The sequence below is a fragment of the Oreochromis aureus genome, linkage group 22 (genome assembly GCF_013358895.1).
Source record: "Oreochromis aureus strain Israel breed Guangdong linkage group 22, ZZ_aureus, whole genome shotgun sequence".
In the NCBI taxonomy this organism is placed as follows: Eukaryota; Metazoa; Chordata; class Actinopteri; order Cichliformes; family Cichlidae; genus Oreochromis; species Oreochromis aureus.
In genome coordinates this window covers 29,751,698-29,770,665 of record NC_052962.1, presented here as the reverse complement: position 1 = coordinate 29,770,665, position 18,968 = coordinate 29,751,698, and the positions used below count along the sequence as shown (strand labels likewise).

At 39.0% G+C, this 18,968-nt stretch overlaps 1 protein-coding gene across 2 annotated transcripts; it reads left to right on the top strand.

The window, feature by feature from the left end:
* Nucleotides 1–2: 2 nt before the first annotated feature.
* LOC120435817 (hepatic lectin-like) lies at nucleotides 3–16,856 on the top strand. 2 transcript variants are annotated; one of them, XM_039605939.1, is made up of 9 exons: nucleotides 3–28; nucleotides 160–234; nucleotides 10,993–11,070; nucleotides 11,242–11,298; nucleotides 13,861–13,974; nucleotides 14,072–14,128; nucleotides 16,064–16,215; nucleotides 16,326–16,447; nucleotides 16,539–16,856. In XM_039605939.1, exons 2-9 carry the CDS (start codon nucleotides 207–209, stop codon nucleotides 16,723–16,725), a joined length of 795 nt encoding a protein of 264 aa, XP_039461873.1. In that variant the 5' UTR covers nucleotides 3–28; nucleotides 160–206; the 3' UTR covers nucleotides 16,726–16,856. The 2 variants fall into 2 exon arrangements, with proteins under 2 accessions (XP_039461873.1, XP_039461872.1); XM_039605938.1 differs by lacking the exons at nucleotides 3–28; nucleotides 160–234 and having other exon boundaries at nucleotides 10,882–11,070.
* Nucleotides 16,857–18,968: the final 2,112 nt, after the last annotated feature.

Here is an 18,968-nt window from a genome sequence, read left to right as displayed (position 1 = left end):
AGCAAATAGTAGCAAGCAAGCGAATACAGTGAGTCTCAGTGCTTATCTAACTAACAAAAATATTTCTTTACATATTACAAAGATATATTTTTCTGTTGTTTGTTGAAGCTTGAGCAGACGTTAATATTTATAGAGTAAAAGGGTTTGTTTGTGTTGCAGAGACACTTGTAGTAATTCTGAAGTTGAGATCTTGAAGCCTCAGTGTGATGAGCTGTCCACAGAGCTACACAGAAGGTAAGAACTTGATAATGTAAATACTGTTAGTATGCAGCAAAACTTTTCTTGGGTCTTGAAATATGTTAAATTGATGTTTCTGGCCATAGATTTGGATTCAAAGTCAAAACAGGGGGGCAGGCCTTTAAGAGATATAAATACAAAAACGATCCTAAAATGTACAGGTAGCCAGAGGATAAATGTAAAATGTATAATGTAGAAAATGTATAAATGTTTTTAATCCTACCAAACCTTTTTTTTGGCACTATTTGCCCAGGAAAATTTATTTAATAAATTAAATTTTACTTCAATATGGTGACAAAGCAATTTCGATGGTGGTTACAGGAAACTGTTTCAGAGCTCTAATGTGTAACTGTAATATTACAGATTGGAGCTTGTCACTGGACTGTGTATACATTCATTTGGTGATGCAGAAAATATATAAACATTGTTACTCTAATCTGCTCTACTACTAATTTGATGCCGACTGTGTTTTACAGTTTAGCAGTCACAGGCATTAGGATATAGAATACATGCCAATAATACCTGTTCAATCAATAAAATTAATTAATCTTTGATCTGCCAACAAACTAAAGCAATTTCCACTTCTTTATTAGTTCAGGGGACAGCAACCTTTAATGTTTAAATGTGAAATTAACAGAAAGATCTGATAGCTACGTTTGTGATCTCAGATGGGGTTTTGTTATCCAGCTAACATAAAGAGAGCATAGCTATGTTTAAATGGCTTCACAGTGTATCTGTCTGAACTAAGCAAACTAAAAAGACAAAACATGAGCAGGATAAAGAGACAATGTGAAAGTACAGAGAAAGTTATACACAGAGGACCGATCACTAATGAAAAACAAACTCCACATCCCAAAACACTTAAAATAGAAAACCTAAGTAGGAACTGAAACATGAACTCAAACTAAGAATTCAAAACAGAAATCACGGATCAAATCTGAGGACCATAAATGGTGTTAGTTGTCTATAGAAAAAAGCATGTCTTTGGGCTGTGGACACTGAGAGGTCCCAGCAAGACAACCCAGAACTTGAGGGAGTAGTGCTAACCACTGCACCAACATCCTGCACCTGCATATATATGCAGTATATTTTTGAAATGAACAAGTTAACAAGATCAGGGCAGCTGCTGCTAGTTTGTGTTTCCTTTGCTTTTATTACCAACAAAGTCACTGTAAGAATACATCAGGGTTAATTTTCGTGTCCATTTTGCCTCAGACACTCAGGATAAACATGTTTAACATGAGCTTATTTAGCTGCTAGTGGAAACATTGAAGTCTAAATATATCTGGATCTTTGTTCCTTCCTCTTCTTCAACTTTCTGACGATATACCCATTTACCTGTATACAGTTATTCAAGTAGTTCTCCTTTTCTCCTTTATTATGTCCAGATTAAATTCTTTGGACAGTTATCAGAAAAGCATTAAGACTCACTCCCAGAGATGCCACTTTAACCAGGTAGCAGCCCTCATTGATTTGTGTAAAATTCCTGCAAACCTGTTGATAAAGTGATTAAAAGTTATTGATTTCATCTTTCATGCTGTGGCTGGGCGTGGTCCATGGTGCAGCTGTGGGGTAGGTTGGCGCACCTGAGCAGAATCAGCACATCACTCCTACCCTGCACATAAATGAACTAGGGCCTGTTGTTGTGCTGTTGTTGATTTGGATGTTGAGCTGCGAGTGGAGTGCTGCAGCTGTGGTTTGTACAGCAACTGTGAATAAAGATTTCATGCAATGGGGAATTGTGGTCGTGTCGTGCCTCCTACCTGTCACACATGTCTTTCAAGTTCCAGTCAGAATTTTCATCTAAACACCACCTAAACTTGGATTTAGACAGGTGTAGAATAGCTCTTGTTATGTTACTTTAGCACGGCTAAATCTGTTTGGGCTTGTGGTGGCCTAGTTGAAGAAGATGGTTTTCACAGCATAAGCTTAGATAACTTCGTCAATTCCTTTGACCTCTAGCTACAGTTGTAAAAAAATGTTAAAAAGAAAAATCACAACTGAATCTTCTCAAAGCACATACTGACTATGACAGAGTGTTTAATTTTTCCAATGAAGCGTTCCCTAATTGATTTTTAATGTTTGTGACAGAAACTATAGAATCACTCAATATCCTTTATCTTGAACTGAAGTTCAGACACATACAGATTTGGGCTTTCCAGTTACTGCTAGTCAGATACTTCTGTGAGTCATTTTACAGGATGTATTAGACCAAGACTTTGAGTAACAATCTCCACCTTTTACACCCATCATCACACAGTCTTCCTCTGGCTAGATGTTCAACTCATTGTAGTATTGCATGGTAAGTCGAACTAAATGATGAAGAACAGAAATAAATGGTTTAGTAAAGGTTCCTAACTTTGATTCTGGAAATGAAACAAAATGTTTTCACATCAGTAAAGCCTTCTGTTCAGTACATTAACACTAACTCAGACAAGGTCAGGTGTGATTTGTGCCAGACAGAAAGCAGCAACTTGAAAGGTAAGATTTACAAGATGACAGTGAGACCTGTGCTTATAGAAACACAGGAGGCAGAGCCGGAGGTGGTTGAGTTAAAGATATTAAGATTTTTGAAACAAAGGTAGAGAGGCAAGGCTGAGACATTTGTAGAGGAGGGAGAGTGGACGTGGTGGAAAAAGGATGTTGAAGATGGAGCTGCCAGGCAGGACAAAAAAAAAAAAAAAAAAGGAAAACCCCAATGCAAATTCATGGATGTAGTAAAGGAGGACATGTAGAGGGTTTGTGTGATAGGGTAAGATAGAGGTGACCCCTAAAGGAATCAGACAAAAGAAAGCAACGGGTAATTTCCTCCAGTGTTTATTTCCAAATGTGTTGACATTTAATAGTTTCATAAGCATGAGCAGTTGGAATACTCAACACTTGTGTCAGAAGTATTGACTTTTTACATATTAAGCACATTATTCTCTACATACATTTATTTGCTATTGCCACACTAACATTGCTACACTCACCATCCTGGGTTTGTTTGTGTGAGCATTAAGTCACAGTCAAATTCAAACATTCAGCAAATTAAAGCAAATACTCAGTCACATGTTGCAGAATAATTTGTGCATTCTTACATTGTTTCTCTGTTCTGAGCTTGGGTATGTCGGGTGTTAAAAAGGCCCACCCACTATTTCCTGACTCTTAAAATACAATAGGTTAAACCAACAGGAGGGGTGTTTTCCCATAGGAAAGCCTTCTTTTGTTTGTTTCTGGATTACGGAGTGGTATATTGAATATTTTTTGTTATATAGATCCATTTAGTTGTGTAAATGTGTTAATCAGGAGAGTAGTGAGCTTTATGTGATTCTCAGCTATTTGTGCTGAGTTTTAGCTCTCTCAGCTCAAGCTAGTAGTACTGGCTACTAACTGAAGGTAAATTGACAGGCCCATATATAAGTCTACGCTTGATTCAGATAATGAAGGACAGGTGAGCTGTGTTACTGAGTGTATGGGTGTGGTGATTTTTGTTCTGAGTTCATTTTGGGGAGTTTTGGTTAAGTTTTTATTTATTTATAACTGTAAATAAATTGCTCATCTCTGGGAACCTGAAATGTCTGCCGAGTCTGCTTACCCTACCACCTTTTCCAACACTCTTCTACACTGAGACACTTTGAGATCCACTACATAAGAACACTGAGCTACGTAGAGAGTAAAAGCATTAATGTGGGGGTAAATCAACAGAAAGGTAAAGAAAAGGTGAGCTTCAGTTATAGCTGAGTATTCATTATAAGACATCTGGTAGTTAACTTACATATGTGTGATTTTTATACGGACAGGATATGTAGGAGAGGTTTAGTCGTTGTGTGGTTTCAGTGGACACTTGCATGTTAGCAAACCACAGGTGGAAAAAAAAAACCAACCACAGCTCATTTAGCAACTTATTCACATCCGCCTTTACAGAAAATAATGCCTCCATCAAAAGGAAATGAAGGATAAAATAAATAAAATGCATCAAAATATTATCTGTAACTCCAGGTTAAAACTGAAGAAAGTAATGATTTGGTTTATCTGTTATCAAGAAAAATACAAGGAAAGAAAAACATTTCATTAAACATAAAGTGGGCTGTAGATAAAGTCTCTTCTCCATTTTTAAATCTAACAGGAAGAGTTTTTTTCTAACATGATGGTGTGAAACATGAAGATGACAGAGTATTTATTTTGAGAAGATGGGAGGAGGAAAATATTATATTTAGTGCTAGCATCTGTGTACCAGCTCTAAGCACTACAAACAGTTCTTAAACTGTTGTCAAACCTTGAGTAAAATTTCATCAGAGAAGCATTTTGGCCATGAGTTCATTTGTGGATTTTTCTGTTGTTGAAAATTCAAAACAATCAGCAGGTTGTTGCATTATATGGAAAACACATCAATTAACAGGGCAGCACGGTGGCACAGTGGTTAGCACTGTTGCCGCACAGCAAGAAGGTCCTGAGTTCAATTCCACCATCAGGGCCCTGTTTCAGAAAGCCGGTTTAGTGCAAACTCTGAGTAAGTATACCCTGAGTTAACGAAAACTCTGGGTTTTCGGTTTCACAAAGCGAGTTTAGATTAATTCTGAGTGAGTTACTATGACGACACACTCCGTGAAGCTAACCTGCCCCCTAGCAGGTTTACTTCAACTAACCCTGACCTTCTCCGCCTCTTTGTCGGAAACCTGACTGTAGGAAGTGTCAGACATGGCGTGCCCCTTCCTTGAAGAGCCGGTAGATGTTGAAGCCCAAATTCTCCGCAGAGCTCTCCGCCGGGAGAGAGTGATTAGAGCGTGTTTGGACATTTTATCATTTCCTGATGATTTTCTGTGTGAACGTTACCGTTTTTCAGCACAATCTATAATTTATTTGAATAACATCCTCAGGCCTTATATTGCTCATGTGAGACATGCGCGGACATTCTCTCAGTTCTGTACATATTATTTGTATTGCACTTCGTTTTTTTGCAAACAGGAGCTTTCTGTATAATATTGGTGACGCTGAGCACGTTTCCAAGGCTACCGTCTGTCGGGCAGTCAGGAATGTTACAGTTGCACTGAAACATCTCCTGTACTCGTTTGTGGTGTTCCCCGGTCACAGACCCACAAGATTTATCAAAGAGGGATTCCACAAAATTGCAGGTATCAGGATGAACAAAACCTAATTCATGATGTGGTGATACTTGAACTACTACTTAGATTTTACATTTATTTTCAGGGTTCCCAGGCGTGATTGGCTGTGTAGATGGCACTCACATTCCAATCATTGCTCCTTCAATAAATGAAGGAGACTGTGTGAACAGGAAGTCTTTCCACAGCATTAATGTACAGGTACATAGTTCCCTGTAGCATTTCAAACTAACAAATTATTTCATTATAGTAATGGAGTATAGTAATTAACCTCTTATGTAGGCACTTGTGTCTTTCGGGGTTATTGACTCAGAGGATGTCCCCGCAGAGATGCCTTCAGCCACAGGGCGCCCACTGTTTTGGCTGAGGGCCAACTGCTCCGCCTCTGTGAGTGGTGGTGGTGGAGGACCCCCACCTGTTTTTCGGGCCTCCGCTTTTTTTCTGTTGGCTATAACAGGTCACATTTGAGCATACCGAGTAAGCAAATATGTACTTGTAATGTGCTCAGATAATTTCAATAAGTGCTTACAGAAAGAAAATTAATGTAGCCTCTAACTGCAATTGATTTACATAGGACAAACAGACCAAGCACTATGGCTCATAATACAATTACACCTTACCTGTTTGGACTATATTTTTATATTTCATTTTTACTTGCTGCCAGGAACGTTTGGGGCCTGTTGGGTTGCACCTGCGCTCACATCACATCACAAAATAAAATGTATAAAATAAAAAATAAAATGAAATGTAATAAAATAACGTGTTAAATGGGTGGAAATCCCTAGATAAATGTTTAAATTAACACTCACGCATTGACTCTGTCGGCTATGTTTTGCCATGCATGCTCCCTTTCTTTTGCAGCTGAGGCTGTGTTACTTTTTTTCCGCAAAATTTGCATGTTATCGGCATATGCTGCTATCAGAATTTCGGCCTCAAGCGCTGTAAAATACATTGATCGCGCCTTCTTTCCCTCCGTTTCCATGGTGACTCGCTTAATCTGTGCTCCACTAATCAGGGCTTTATGCGCGCGCTTAACTTGGGGTTAAAGCAACTCCGGGTTGATTGAACTAATTGTTATCAGCCTTTCTGAAACCGAATATTCCGAGTTGGACAGTTCGGGGTTACTCAACCCTGAGTATCATTTTTAACTCTGAGTTTTCTAAACCGGCTTTCTGAAACAGGGCCCTGGTCTTTCTGTGTGGAGTTTGCATGTTCTCTCTGGGTACTCCGGCTTCCTCCCACTGTCCAAAGACATGCAACTTGTGGGGATAGGTTAATTGGATAATCCAAATTGCCACTAGGTGTAAATGTGTGAATGGTTGTCTGTCCCTGTGTGTTAGTCCTGTGACAGACTGGCGACCTGTCCAGGGCGTACCCCGCCTCTCGCCCTATGACAGCTGGGATAGGCTCCAGTGCCCCCCGTGACCCTGAAAAGGATAAGCGGAAGCGAATGGATGGATGACATCAATTAACATTTATGTGATCTGAGTCAATCATCATGTCATCAGTGGTTTGAGAGGACATTTCATTTCATCAGGGATGGTTAGGAGGTAATAAATGAAGCATTGAAGGACCTTTCCTGAGTATTAAGAGAATGTGACCAGCTCTTATGGTGGCTGCCATGCAGATACTTGTGGCAAACAGCAGCAACACCTTTGAGCTCAAATATGGTGCAGCTCTTGTCCATGTGAGATGTCATGACTAACCACTGTCTGACATGTTAACCAACGTACAAAGTGTTATGTTTCCTGTTGCTGTTGTTCTCTGGGTTTATGTGCTCAAGTAAACCACATTGTGTTATCACCACACTTAAAGGGATAGCTCACCAAATGTATTTGTTTGTTAAGGGGATTTTTTTTGTTGTTGTTGTTGGTTTTTTTGTTGTTGTTTTTTTACACACTGCTGTCATACTTTAGGTTGTTTGCATTTGAATAATTTTACAACCTGGGCCCTGTTTCAGAAAGCCGGTTTAGTGCAAACTCTGAGTAAGTATACCCTGAGTTAACGAAAACTCTGGGTTTTCGGTTTCACAAAGCGAGTTTAGATTAATTCTGAGTGAGTTACTATGACGACACACTCCGTGAAGCTAACCTGCCCCTAGCAGGTTTACTTCAACTAACCCTGGGACCTTCTCCGCCTCTTTGTCGGAAACCTGACTGTAGGAAGTGTCAGACATGGTGCCCCTTCCTTGAAGAGCCGGTAGATGTTGAAGCCCAAATTCTCCATGAGAGCTCTCCGCCGAGAGAGTGATTAGAGCGCGTTTGGACATTTTATCATTTCCTGATGATTTTCTGTGTGAACGTTACCGTTTGTCAGCACAATCTATAATTTATTTGAATAACATCCTCAGGCCTTATATTGCTCATGTGACACATCGCGGACATTCTCTCAGTTCTGTACATATTATTTGTATTGCACTTCGGTTTTTGCAAACGGGAGCTTTCTGTATAATATTGGTGACGCTGAACACGTTTCCAAGGCTACCGTCTGTCGGGCAGTCAGGAATGTTACAGTTGCACTGAAACGTCTCCTGTACTCGTTTGTGGTGTTCCCCGGTCATAGACCCACAAGATTTATCAAAGAGGGATTCCACAAAATTGCAGGTATCAGGATGAACAAAACTTAATTCATGATGTGGTGATACTTGAACTACTACTTAAATTTTACATTTATTTTCAGGGTTCCCAGGCGTGATTGGCTGTATAGATGGCACTCACATTCCAATCATTGCTCCTTCAGTAAATGAAGGAGACTATGTGAACAGGAAGTCTTTCCACAGCATTAATGTACAGGTACATAGTTCCCTGTAGCATTTCAAACTAACAAATTATTTCATTATAGTAATGGAGTATAGTAATTTACCTCTTATGTAGGCACTTGTGTCTTGCGGGGTTATTGACTCAGAGGATGTCCCCGCAGAGATGCCTTCAGCCACAGGGCGCCCACTGTTTTGGCTGAGGGCCAACTGCTCAGCCTTTGTGAGTGGTGGTGGTGGAGGACCCCACCTGTTTTTCGCCCTCCGCTTTTTTCTGTTTATATAACGGGTCACATTTGAGCATACAGAGTAAGCAAATATGTACTTGTAATGTGCTCAGATAATTTCAATAAGTGCTTACAGAAAGAAAATTAATGTAGCCTCTAACTGCAATTGATTTACATAGGACAAACAGACCAAGCACTATGGCTCATAATGCAATTACACCTTACCTGTTTGGACTATATTTTTATATTTCATTTTACTTGCTGCCAGGAACGTTTGGGGCCTGCTGGGTTGCACCTGTGCTCACATCACATCACAAAATAAAATGTATAACATAAAAATAAAATGAAATATAATAAAATAACGTGTTAAATGGGTGGAAATCCCTAGATCAATGTTTAAATTAACACTCACGCATTGACTCTGTCGGCTATGTTTTGCCATGCATGCTCCCTTTCTTTTGCAGCTGAGGCTGTGTTACTTTTTTTTTTCCGCAAAATTTGCATGTTATCGGCATATGCTGCCATCAGAATTTCGGCCTCAAGCGCTGTAAAATACATTGACCGCGCCTTCTTTCCCTCCGTCTCCATGGTGACTCGCTTAATCTGTGCTCCACTAATCAGGGCTTTATGTATCCTCGCGCGCTGCTAACTTGGGGTTAAAGCAACTCCGCGTTGATTGAACTAATTGTTATCAGCCTTTCTGAAACCGAATATTCCGAGTTGGACAGTTCGGGGTTACTCAACCCTGAGTATCATTTTTAACTCTGAGTTTTCTAAACCGGCTTTCTGAAACAGGGCCCTGGTAAGGACCAGATTTTTTTATTATTATTATTATGTCCTGGTTTTTAAAGAGATAGGATGGGAAGACGGTGTGCTTTCTTTCTTACATGTTTCTGTAGTTCTGATTAAAGATGTGATGACTGTGAGCCTTTAGATGCTCACTGTTCAAGAAACTAGTTTGAGATAATTTGAGCGACTGTGCATCAAAAGATGGTTACACTGTGGTCATAAAGGGATGGACAGGAAAACAAAACTCAAGTAAGTTGTGCTGTTTAAATGATGCTCAGTTTGTACTCAAATACCCCCCACACACAACTACAACACTTGATAAAAGTGTCATAGTTCTGTCACAGTCAGCGGGAGGTGACTGTGCGAGGATGTGAAAAAGTGGACCCAATTGCAGTCACGAAGGGAGGCGAAACAGGGGTTAAACAAAAGTGAGCTGTTTATTTTGGCTGGTAAACATGAACACAAAACTCAAACGAAGGCAAACAGGGGCGAGAGCAAACTGAAAACCTAAACTGGGAAAACTAAATAACTATGACAACTGAGACGAGACTGAGGAACTATGACTCAACTATGACAACTATGACAACTATGATAACTATGACACGAGGCACGTGAACATGATTTTGAGCAGGAGAATGAGAGAAGCTACTGAACAAGAAACAGCTATGTTCCCTCCTGTTTACCATGCCACCCTTGTTGTCTTGTGTGTATTTAAGTCTTCTGTCTTCCTCTGCTTGCAGTCCTCTCATGTGATGTTTAATTGAGTTATCCATTAGTTTCTTTGTTTCCTAGTCTCTCAGTTCAAGTTTCCGCCTCGTGTTTTTTTTTTTTTTTTTTTTTTTAGCTTTCAAGCTACACCAGTAAAGTGCCTTCCTCAGTCTATTCCCCATTGACTCAAAGCCCTACATTTGGGTCCTGCTTTGCCTGCCACATAGCCATACCTGACAAAAAACAGAGGACTGAGCTATGCTTTCACGTTGTTACCTGTTGTAGCCCATCTGGTTTATGCTTTGACATTCACAGATGCTCTTCTGCATACCTTTGTTGCAAAGACTGGTTATTTGAGTTACTTGCATTCATCCATTAACGTCTTGCCTGTAGCTTTAAAAAAGGTATTTTTACCCAGAGAGCTGTCGCTCACTGGACATTTTCACTTATTGGGATCATTCTCTGTAAACCTTTGAAAAGACCAGTCTGTATGGCACCAACAACCATGCCAGGTTCAAAGTCACTTTAATCACCTTTCTTTTACATTCACAGTCTTTGTTTGAACTTTAGCAGGTCTTCTTGACCATGTCTTCAAGGCTAAATGTATTGAGTTGCTGCCATTTGCTTCATTGATTAGATATCTGGATTAACGAGCAGTTCAACTGGTGTACCTATTGAAGTGGTCAATAAGTAGGGTTGCAAAATTTTTAACGGATAAATAAAGGGCTCTCTGGCGTGTCAGAAGCGCAATGCACAACCAGCTGGGCATAGTGTAAATATGCACTGTATGTGACATTGCAGGTAAAGGTTAATATACATGACATTTAAGGTAGAATAAAGGACGAACCAGTTTTGCTCAGTACATGGGATGTCCCGGCTAAAATGGGACAGCTGGCAGCCCAACCGGTAAGTGTATTTAATCCATTAAAAAAAATTAGTATTTACAGTTTAAAAGGGTGATGTGAATGTAATTAACTTCTTTGCCACAAATAATCATTGCTCGGTTTTTCTTACATCTATGTTATAGTGCAAGTAGAAAAGAGAAAACAAGAGGGCCAGCAGCTCTAGAGGCCACCACAGCCATGACACAGTGGCCTATAAAGTCCTCCCCATTCTTCTGTTTAACAAAAGTTTGTTTTCATGTTTTCTGCATCTTGTGAAACATCTCTTTCAGACTCACGGACAGTAACCATGCCTGAAGCTGAAGTACTGTACTCTGCTGTAAAGTTTAAAGTGAGGAGGGAGTCCATCGGTCAGTCTATTTATCTATGAGCGGTATAAATGATTTTGAAGAAAAATCTCAACAGAGTGATTTCTGTTTAATGATGTTTGAGTGTGATGTGAATGGATTGTTAGCAGTGAGGAGACATTTACATGACACTGAGCAGGACTCTGGTTTAGTGTTTTGTCTTACATGTTTCAGCTGATACTTACTCAGAAGTCAAGATTTCAAAGACTCAGCCATCCACAACAGAGCCTGGTAGGTAAAAGGAAAAACAGGTAAAAACTCCACCAGTCAGTGTCAGTCATGAGGCAAATCACATGATTGCTCTAGATTTGGAAACTATTTGAAGTACTTTTTATACACATCCTTTTTTTCCACACTTTTCTGTGGTGTTGGGGGAAAAAACAATGTATCAAGAAGCATTTTGTAGGCAGTGGCATTTTTTACTGAAAATTATGTTAATTTTTTTTTTTTTTTTTAAAGATGCACCTCTGAAGGGTTGTCACTTCATGTTAATTCAGGAGTCACAGAAGTATGTGTCCGCTTCACACTAGGGAAGTTTGGGAAGTGTTGGCAATGAAAGGAAGTACAGTCTTATGCTGAAATCATATTTGTGAGCAGTTCTTAAGTCACCTTTACAGTAAGAGTTCTTTTGCAGCTGCGTGACACATCATTCATACAGGCTGCCTGTCAAGGTGTGTGCTGGCAGACTGTGTGGAGGAGGAGGACCCGAATGCAGACACTTGGCAACAAAAGTATAATTTAACAAAAGGCGAGCCGTTTATTGAATGCTGCAGGTTATAAAAAAAACAAAGGCATAAAAGAAACTTAAGCGGAAACTAACTAGAACTAAACTGGGAAAACTAAATACTTCAAACTAAACACATTAAACATGGAACACAAGACTGTCAAAATAAAACAGGAAGCAGAGAGGCGCAGACCTAAGACACACTGGCTTGACATAACATCAGGGAAATAGAAACAGGAGATGGGACATAACTAACACGGACATAACTGAGAAAAAAATACAGAGAACATGATGGGCTGGTGAGAACACGTGACAGATTGGGAAGACATGGAAAGGAACAGTTCAAAACCAGTGGAGTGGGATAAGATAATAAGAATAAGATACCATATGCAATATAATAAAATACTATATGCAATAGAATAAAAAACTATGTACAACAGAATAAAATACTACGTTGACAGAAAAAAAAATAACATTGAGTGTTATTGCACATGTGTGGATGTGTGTGTTTGCTCAGCTGTGAAGTCTTTGTTGTGGAATCTGACAGCAGTAGGAAGAAGACCTGGGGAATCTCTGATGGGTGCTGCAGCCTGCCACTGAAGGAGCTGTTCAGTTACTTAGTTATGAAAACATGATAAACAACCTGAATACATAATAAAGCAATAAATCTTTCAGCCCAGATCGATTTTTTATGCATAAGCAATCATTTAAAATTGAATAAAATGAAAAGTCTTTTATTAGTTTTAATCTTTTAACTTTATATACATTACATCAAGCAAACATTAAATTATGTACAACAGTCTTTGACTTGAAGAAATTTGTTTAACATTTAAACCAAATTTCTGCATATTCCAGCATATAAAATTGTGGTGTGAATGAGACACGGTGGGTCCAGGGATCATACGTTTGAGCCATTTTATTCAATATTTGTCACACCACAACACCCCCAACCCCTGAGTCCCTGTGTTTTTAACTAGGCGGGCATAATTAAGGATGCCGTGCAGGTGCGTCCGCCCTCCCTGCACGGCACCGCAGACCACACCCCACTACAAAAATAAAATAATTTTTTGTGTTTACGCTTGCACTTTCAAATAGATGCAAGTAAAACACAGCAAAAAATAAATAAAATCAAAGATTCAGCATGCTTACGGTAAAGTAACACCAATTTAATTACTTTTTTGCAATAGTAATCCCTTACTTTACTTGAAAATTTAAATGGATTACAGTAATGCGTTACTTTTAGCATTTTACTGCCCATCTCTGCTAACCTCAGCCTCCCTGAGAGTGCTGTTAAGGTTCTGCCAGAGGTGCTAGATGCTCCCAGCACACTCTATGTTTAAGCTGAGCAGCTCTTTCAGTGGCAGGCTGCGGCACCCACGGAGTATTTTTACTCAGTTGTATATAGCATTTGTACTCTATTTTTATCCTATTGTATATTTTATTCTACTGTATATAGTATTTTATTTTATTCTATTCTATTCTGTACAGTTGTGTACAGTATATTATTCTTATTGTATTCTAATTTTTGCTATATAACTTTGCACTGTCCACTTTCTGCTGTGACAAAACAAATTTCCCACGTGTGGGACTAATAAAGGTTATCTTGTCTTATCTTTTCTGCCCTGAACAATAGACCTTTCGCATGCTAGGCAAATATGTAAACCACTAAACCATGAAGCTCCATATGATCTATGAATGACCATAGATCTGATAGATCAGATCAGCAATGTGGAACCCAGATGAGACACCATCCAACAACACATCCAGGGATTCCAAGTAAATCAGTAGCTCAACAGTTCTAAAAACAGTGTACAGCAATGGTCCAAGATTGCTGTCTTGAGGCACTCGGACCATTGCTGTAAACCCTTATATCTAAGTAACTTCCATAACTGATAAACTGATTTTTTATCTTGATTTCATCAGATTTGTTTTTAGGTGAACATGTTTAGTATAAACACAGCAATTTAATTAAACCAAACACAACTAAAATCTGTAAACAGGATGTTGCATTCAAAAACTCCCCACATTTGTACAGATATCTTTCATCTCTGCTTCTTTCACCTCTTTAGAGGATTCTCAACAAGCAGTGTCTTGTAAAGGGTCAAAGATCACCTCAGAGAGAGTAGCCCTGCTGGTTCTCAGTGTTCTCCTGGCAGCTGCTGTTATTGGTCTTGGTGTTACCAGTGAGTATGTATTTGTATTTTTCAAAATAAATAAGTAGGTGATAAAAATAAAGAAATAGTTTTCATTGTTTTCTACTTTTTCTTTTTTCAACATCAGTTCAGACTATCAAAAACCTGGAAGTCAAATGTGAAGCTGAAAACAAAAGGTTCAGAGGTGAGTATCTAAGGCCAATACACTTTTTAAAACTTCAAATATTAATGACCTTTATACAGGGAGTGCAGAATTATTAGGCAAATGAGTATTTTGTCCACATCATCCTCTTCATGCATGTTGTCTTACTCCAAGCTGTATAGGCTCGAAAGCCTACTACCAATTAAGCATATTAGGGTGATGTGCATCTCTGTAATGAGAAGGGGTGTGGTCTAATGACATCAACTCCCTATATCAGGTGTGCATAATTATTAGGCAACTTCCTTTCCTTTGGCAAAATGGGTCAAAAGAAGGACTTGACAGGCTCAGAAAAGTCAAAAATAGTGAGATATCTTGCAGAGGATGCAGCAGTCTTAAAAATTGCAAAGCTTCTGAAGCGTGATCATCGAACAATCAAGCGTTCATTCAAAATAGTCAAAAGGGTCGCAAGACGCGTGTGGAAAAAAACCAAGGCGCAAAATAACTGCCCATGAACTGAGAAAAGTCAAGCGTGCAGCTGCCAAGATGCCACTTGCCACCAGTTTGGCCATATTTCAGAGCTGCAACATCACTGAGTGCCCAAAAGCACAAGGTGTGCAATACTCAGAGACATGGCCAAGGTAAGAAAGGCTGAAAGACGACCACCACTGAACAAGACACACAAGCTGATACGTCAAGACTGGGCCAAGAAATATCTCAAGACTGATTTTTCTAAGGTTTTATGGACTGATGAAATGAGAGTGAGTCTTGATGGGCCAGATGGATGGGCCCGTGGCTGGATTGGTAAAGGGCAGAGAGCTCCAGTCCGACTCAGACGCCAGCAAGGTGGAGGTGGAGTACTGGTTTGGGCTGGTATCATCAAAGATGAGCTTGTGGGGCCTTTTCGGGTTGAGGATGGAGTCAAGCTCAACTCCCAGTCCTACTGCCAGTTTCTGGAAGACACCTTCTTCAAGCAGTGGTACAGGAAGAAGTCTGCATCCTTCAAGAAAAACATGATTTTCATGCAGGACAATGCTCCATCACACGCGTCCAAGTACTCCACAGCGTGGCTGGCAAGAAAGGGTATAAAGAAGAAAAACTAATGACATGGCCTCCTTGTTCACCTGATCTGAACCCCATTGAGAACCTGTGGTCCATCATCAAATGTGAGATTTACAAGGAGGGAAAACAGTACACCTCTCTGAACAGTGTCTGGGAGGCTGTGGTTGCTGCTGCACACAATGTTGATGGTGAACAGATCAAAACACTGACAGAATCCATGGATGGCAGGCTTTTGAGTGTCCTTGCAAAGAAAGGTGGCTATATTGGTCGCTGATTTGTTTTTGTTTTGTTTTTGAATGTCAGAAATGTATATTTGTGAATGTGGAGATGTTATATTGGTTTCACTGGTAAAATAAATAATTGAAATGGGTATATATTTGTTTTTGTTAAGTTGCCTAATAATTATGCACAGTAATAGTCACCTGCACACACAGATATCCCCTAAAATAGCTAAAACTAAAACAAACTAAAACTACTTCCAAAAACATTCAGCTTTGATATTAATGAGTTTTTTTGGGTTCATTGAGAACATGGTTGTTGTTCAATAATAAAATTATTCCTCAAAAATACAACTTGCCTAATACTTCTGCACTCCCTGTAATTCAAACTGAGCACACAAAACCGATGCTATGGTAATATCCAACCCTTGACAAATGATTTCATGGAAAAAATTAAAATGTGTTCTGGGATCCTCTTGAAGTAAAACTAAGAAAGGTGTGATTGTATTCGACACTTTTAAACCCGATGATGATGATGATGATGATGATGATGATGATGATGATGATTAAAGAAACGCTGAAACGTTAAGTTGGAATGTAACTGCTGGACAGAGGGAGCCCCCTGCTGCATTCAAAGCACACACATATTTACAGTGATTTCTTCCACCTGACTGAAGTCTTTGTTGTAATCTCCTCAAAGATAAGCAGTCCTATAAATGTGAAGATGGCTGGAAGAAACATGGAGGAAAGTGCTATTATTTCTCCATCGATAAAACCTCCTGGAACGAGAGCAGAGATGAATGTAGAGCTAAAAAAGGAGACCTGGTTAAGATAGAGAGCAGGGAGGAGCAGGTATAAAACACCACTGCATGTTCATGTTCTTACATATTTGATAACATTTTTCTGTTTCATTATCACATAACTGAAACAACTCAGAATAACTTTAATACAAATTCCTTCAGAAATTCCTGGAGAGAAAACTGAAAGAAATCAAGAACTCTGATGACAAGTTCTGGATCGGACTGATATACTCAGCTAAAAACAACACATGGGTTTGGACGGACGGATCACCGCTGACCAAAAGGTTCAATTATTGTGAAAATATTTGTATTCATTTTCAGAATCAAAGTCACCATTTTTTTACTGAACATCTTCTGTTTTGTTTTATTTCTTAGTTTGACTTTTTGGAAGAACAAAGATAAAGACATTAATAATGGAACAAAAGGGGCAAATCCTGATGAGCAAAGCTGTTTAAGGGTGGAGGCAAAAGGTGGAGCTAAGCTTTTGTCCTGCAAAAAGTCTCATAGAAGTATTTGTGAGAAACAAACAGTTACTGAATGCTGTAAATGTGCAGTTGTCTAAAGTTCAGTCAGTCTATAAAAGAGTGTCAGTAAAAGATACAGACGTTGGAGTTGCGATATGTTTGTAAAGTTAATGTATAAACTGTATATCCCTTCTAGATTTGCTTTTAGTAAAAAATAAAATATACTTGAATAAATCTGAATAACATATTTTGGTGACTTCTTTTTATTAACAGTATTGTTGTGTGGTACGGCGGCGTTGCTGCTGTGAAAATGTACAGTTTGCCTCATTTTTTCTTTGAAAAATTTAACAAAAATACAAAAACTCAAAAACGGAAGAGTCTGGTTACCATTGATCCAAGCTTTATGTTTTTATAAATATAGTGTAACTAACTAACATCATATATTAGATGTGCTGTGTTTTTGAGTAATAAACACTTTCATCTTGTTGATGTTACTCTCACACGTTTTTCCACACAAGAACAGTGCATACGAAGATTATGTACTATGTGGTTTCAGGGGGCACTCTCATACTTTTCTCAGTAAAAGATTCCTGCTCTAGATTATAAATTTAAGCTAAATATACCAGATGTCTAAAAGATATCAGTTTATTGACCAACAAATTATCTGTATCCTAAAAATGACAGAATACAAATGTTTCATTGATCTGAATTTAAGTAAAATTAAACTATTTAAGCACGAGGAACTCTCAGTCCTTTAAATTCATCAACACGAAGGTGACGAAAAACAGAGCTTCAGTGAGACGTGAGTGTTGATCATCAAACAACCACCAGTCTGAACAAAACTTCCCAGAATAGAAGAAAAACATGTATCCTGGAGTAAAATATTTTTACCTGCATGAAACTTAGTTGGCATGGTGGTGCAGTGTTTAGCACTGTTGCCTCACATCAACAACATTCTGGGTTCAAACTTTCCTGTGGCTCTCACTGTGAATTTTGCATTTTCTCTGCCTCCACAATCCAAAGACATGTACATAGGTTAACCATTGATTCATGAATTTGATTTCTTTATATATTTTTTTTGACAGTGAGACTAGCAAGTTTTATTTATATGCCAGCAAATTGGAGGGCCTTTTAGTGTTTTAAGAATACATTCTGAAATTTAAAGAAAGATTAGAACAGTCACATGTTAATAATGAGGCAAAAAGCAGCAGTGAAGGGACTGACTTTTTCTCATGTCTTTATCTGAGTCACATGATCACAGCGGTCCTAGCCTGTTTGGTGCCCTGGGCAAACACTCCCTCCCTTTGACCTTTTCATGTCTATCTTCCATTGGTGTTAATTTTGCACTCCAGTGTCAACACCCATCCCCTAATCCGAGAATCACCACAACATAACCTAACAGACCTACACCTTGCACCGATTCGGTTTGTATGAGTTTATTTTTTTCTGGGATTTCACACAACCCAGGGAGAACCATTCATACATAATCTTCTTGATGCATTCTCAATCATCCAGGAAAGTAAATCTCCAAAAGTTGATTCTGTTCATCTGGACGTAGCGTTTTGTGGGAGAAACGTTTCGTCACTCATCCAAGTGTGTTTCCCCTGCAGGTTTCCCCAATCTTATAAACAATACATATGCATAATGACTGAAACCAGCCCACTGAAGGAACAATGGGCTGGGAGGTCAGTTCCTTAATCTTAATTATGCAAATTCTCATGACCATTGATCAACAACCACTGATCAAAACCCACTGATCAAAGACCACTGATCAATGGCCATGAGTCCCATTCACAGAGAGTTCGGGAATGGCTGCAATCACAGCATTGTAAGATGGCGAACGATGCACCATTCGGCCTCCTCCTCGATTCAGAGATGGTCTTTCCCTTTTCATGTAAATGGCCTCCTTGTCTCCGCGCTCAAACCAGCGTTCCTCCCTGTCCAAGATGTGTACATCCTCATCCTTGAAAGAGTGTCCACTGGCCTGTAAGTGTAAATAGACTGCAGAGACACACATCTTGGACAGGGAGGAACGCTGTCTGGTCATTTTCCTCTCACCAACCAAGACAGATGGCAAAATAAATGAAATTAATTTAAAAAATACTGAAAATTAATCATTATTTCATCAGGGAAAATGAAGGAACTCAAACATAGACATCAAATAATAAAAGAGTTAAAATAATAAACAGCATGAAAAACAATGTGTTTTTTAATCACAAACAAATGCACATGAATAAAATATTCAGTGATGGCAAACATGGGTGCAGCATTTCCACACACAAGAAAACTTTGCCTCAGTCAAAATGAAAACAGTTACTCATACACTACGAACTGTAGTTGA

Bases quoted from the DNA above. Each gene is read 5' to 3' on its own strand.
- LOC120435817 (XM_039605938.1), top strand. From the start codon at position 10,959: ATGTTTTCTGCATCTTGTGAAACATCTCTTTCAGACTCACGGACAGTA. The intron at 11,299-13,860 runs GTAGGTAAAAGG...TCACCTCTTTAG, and splicing joins GCCATCCACAACAGAGCCTG to AGGATTCTCAACAAGCAGTG. The intron at 16,448-16,538 runs GTTCAATTATTG...TTTATTTCTTAG, and splicing joins GGATCACCGCTGACCAAAAG to TTTGACTTTTTGGAAGAACA.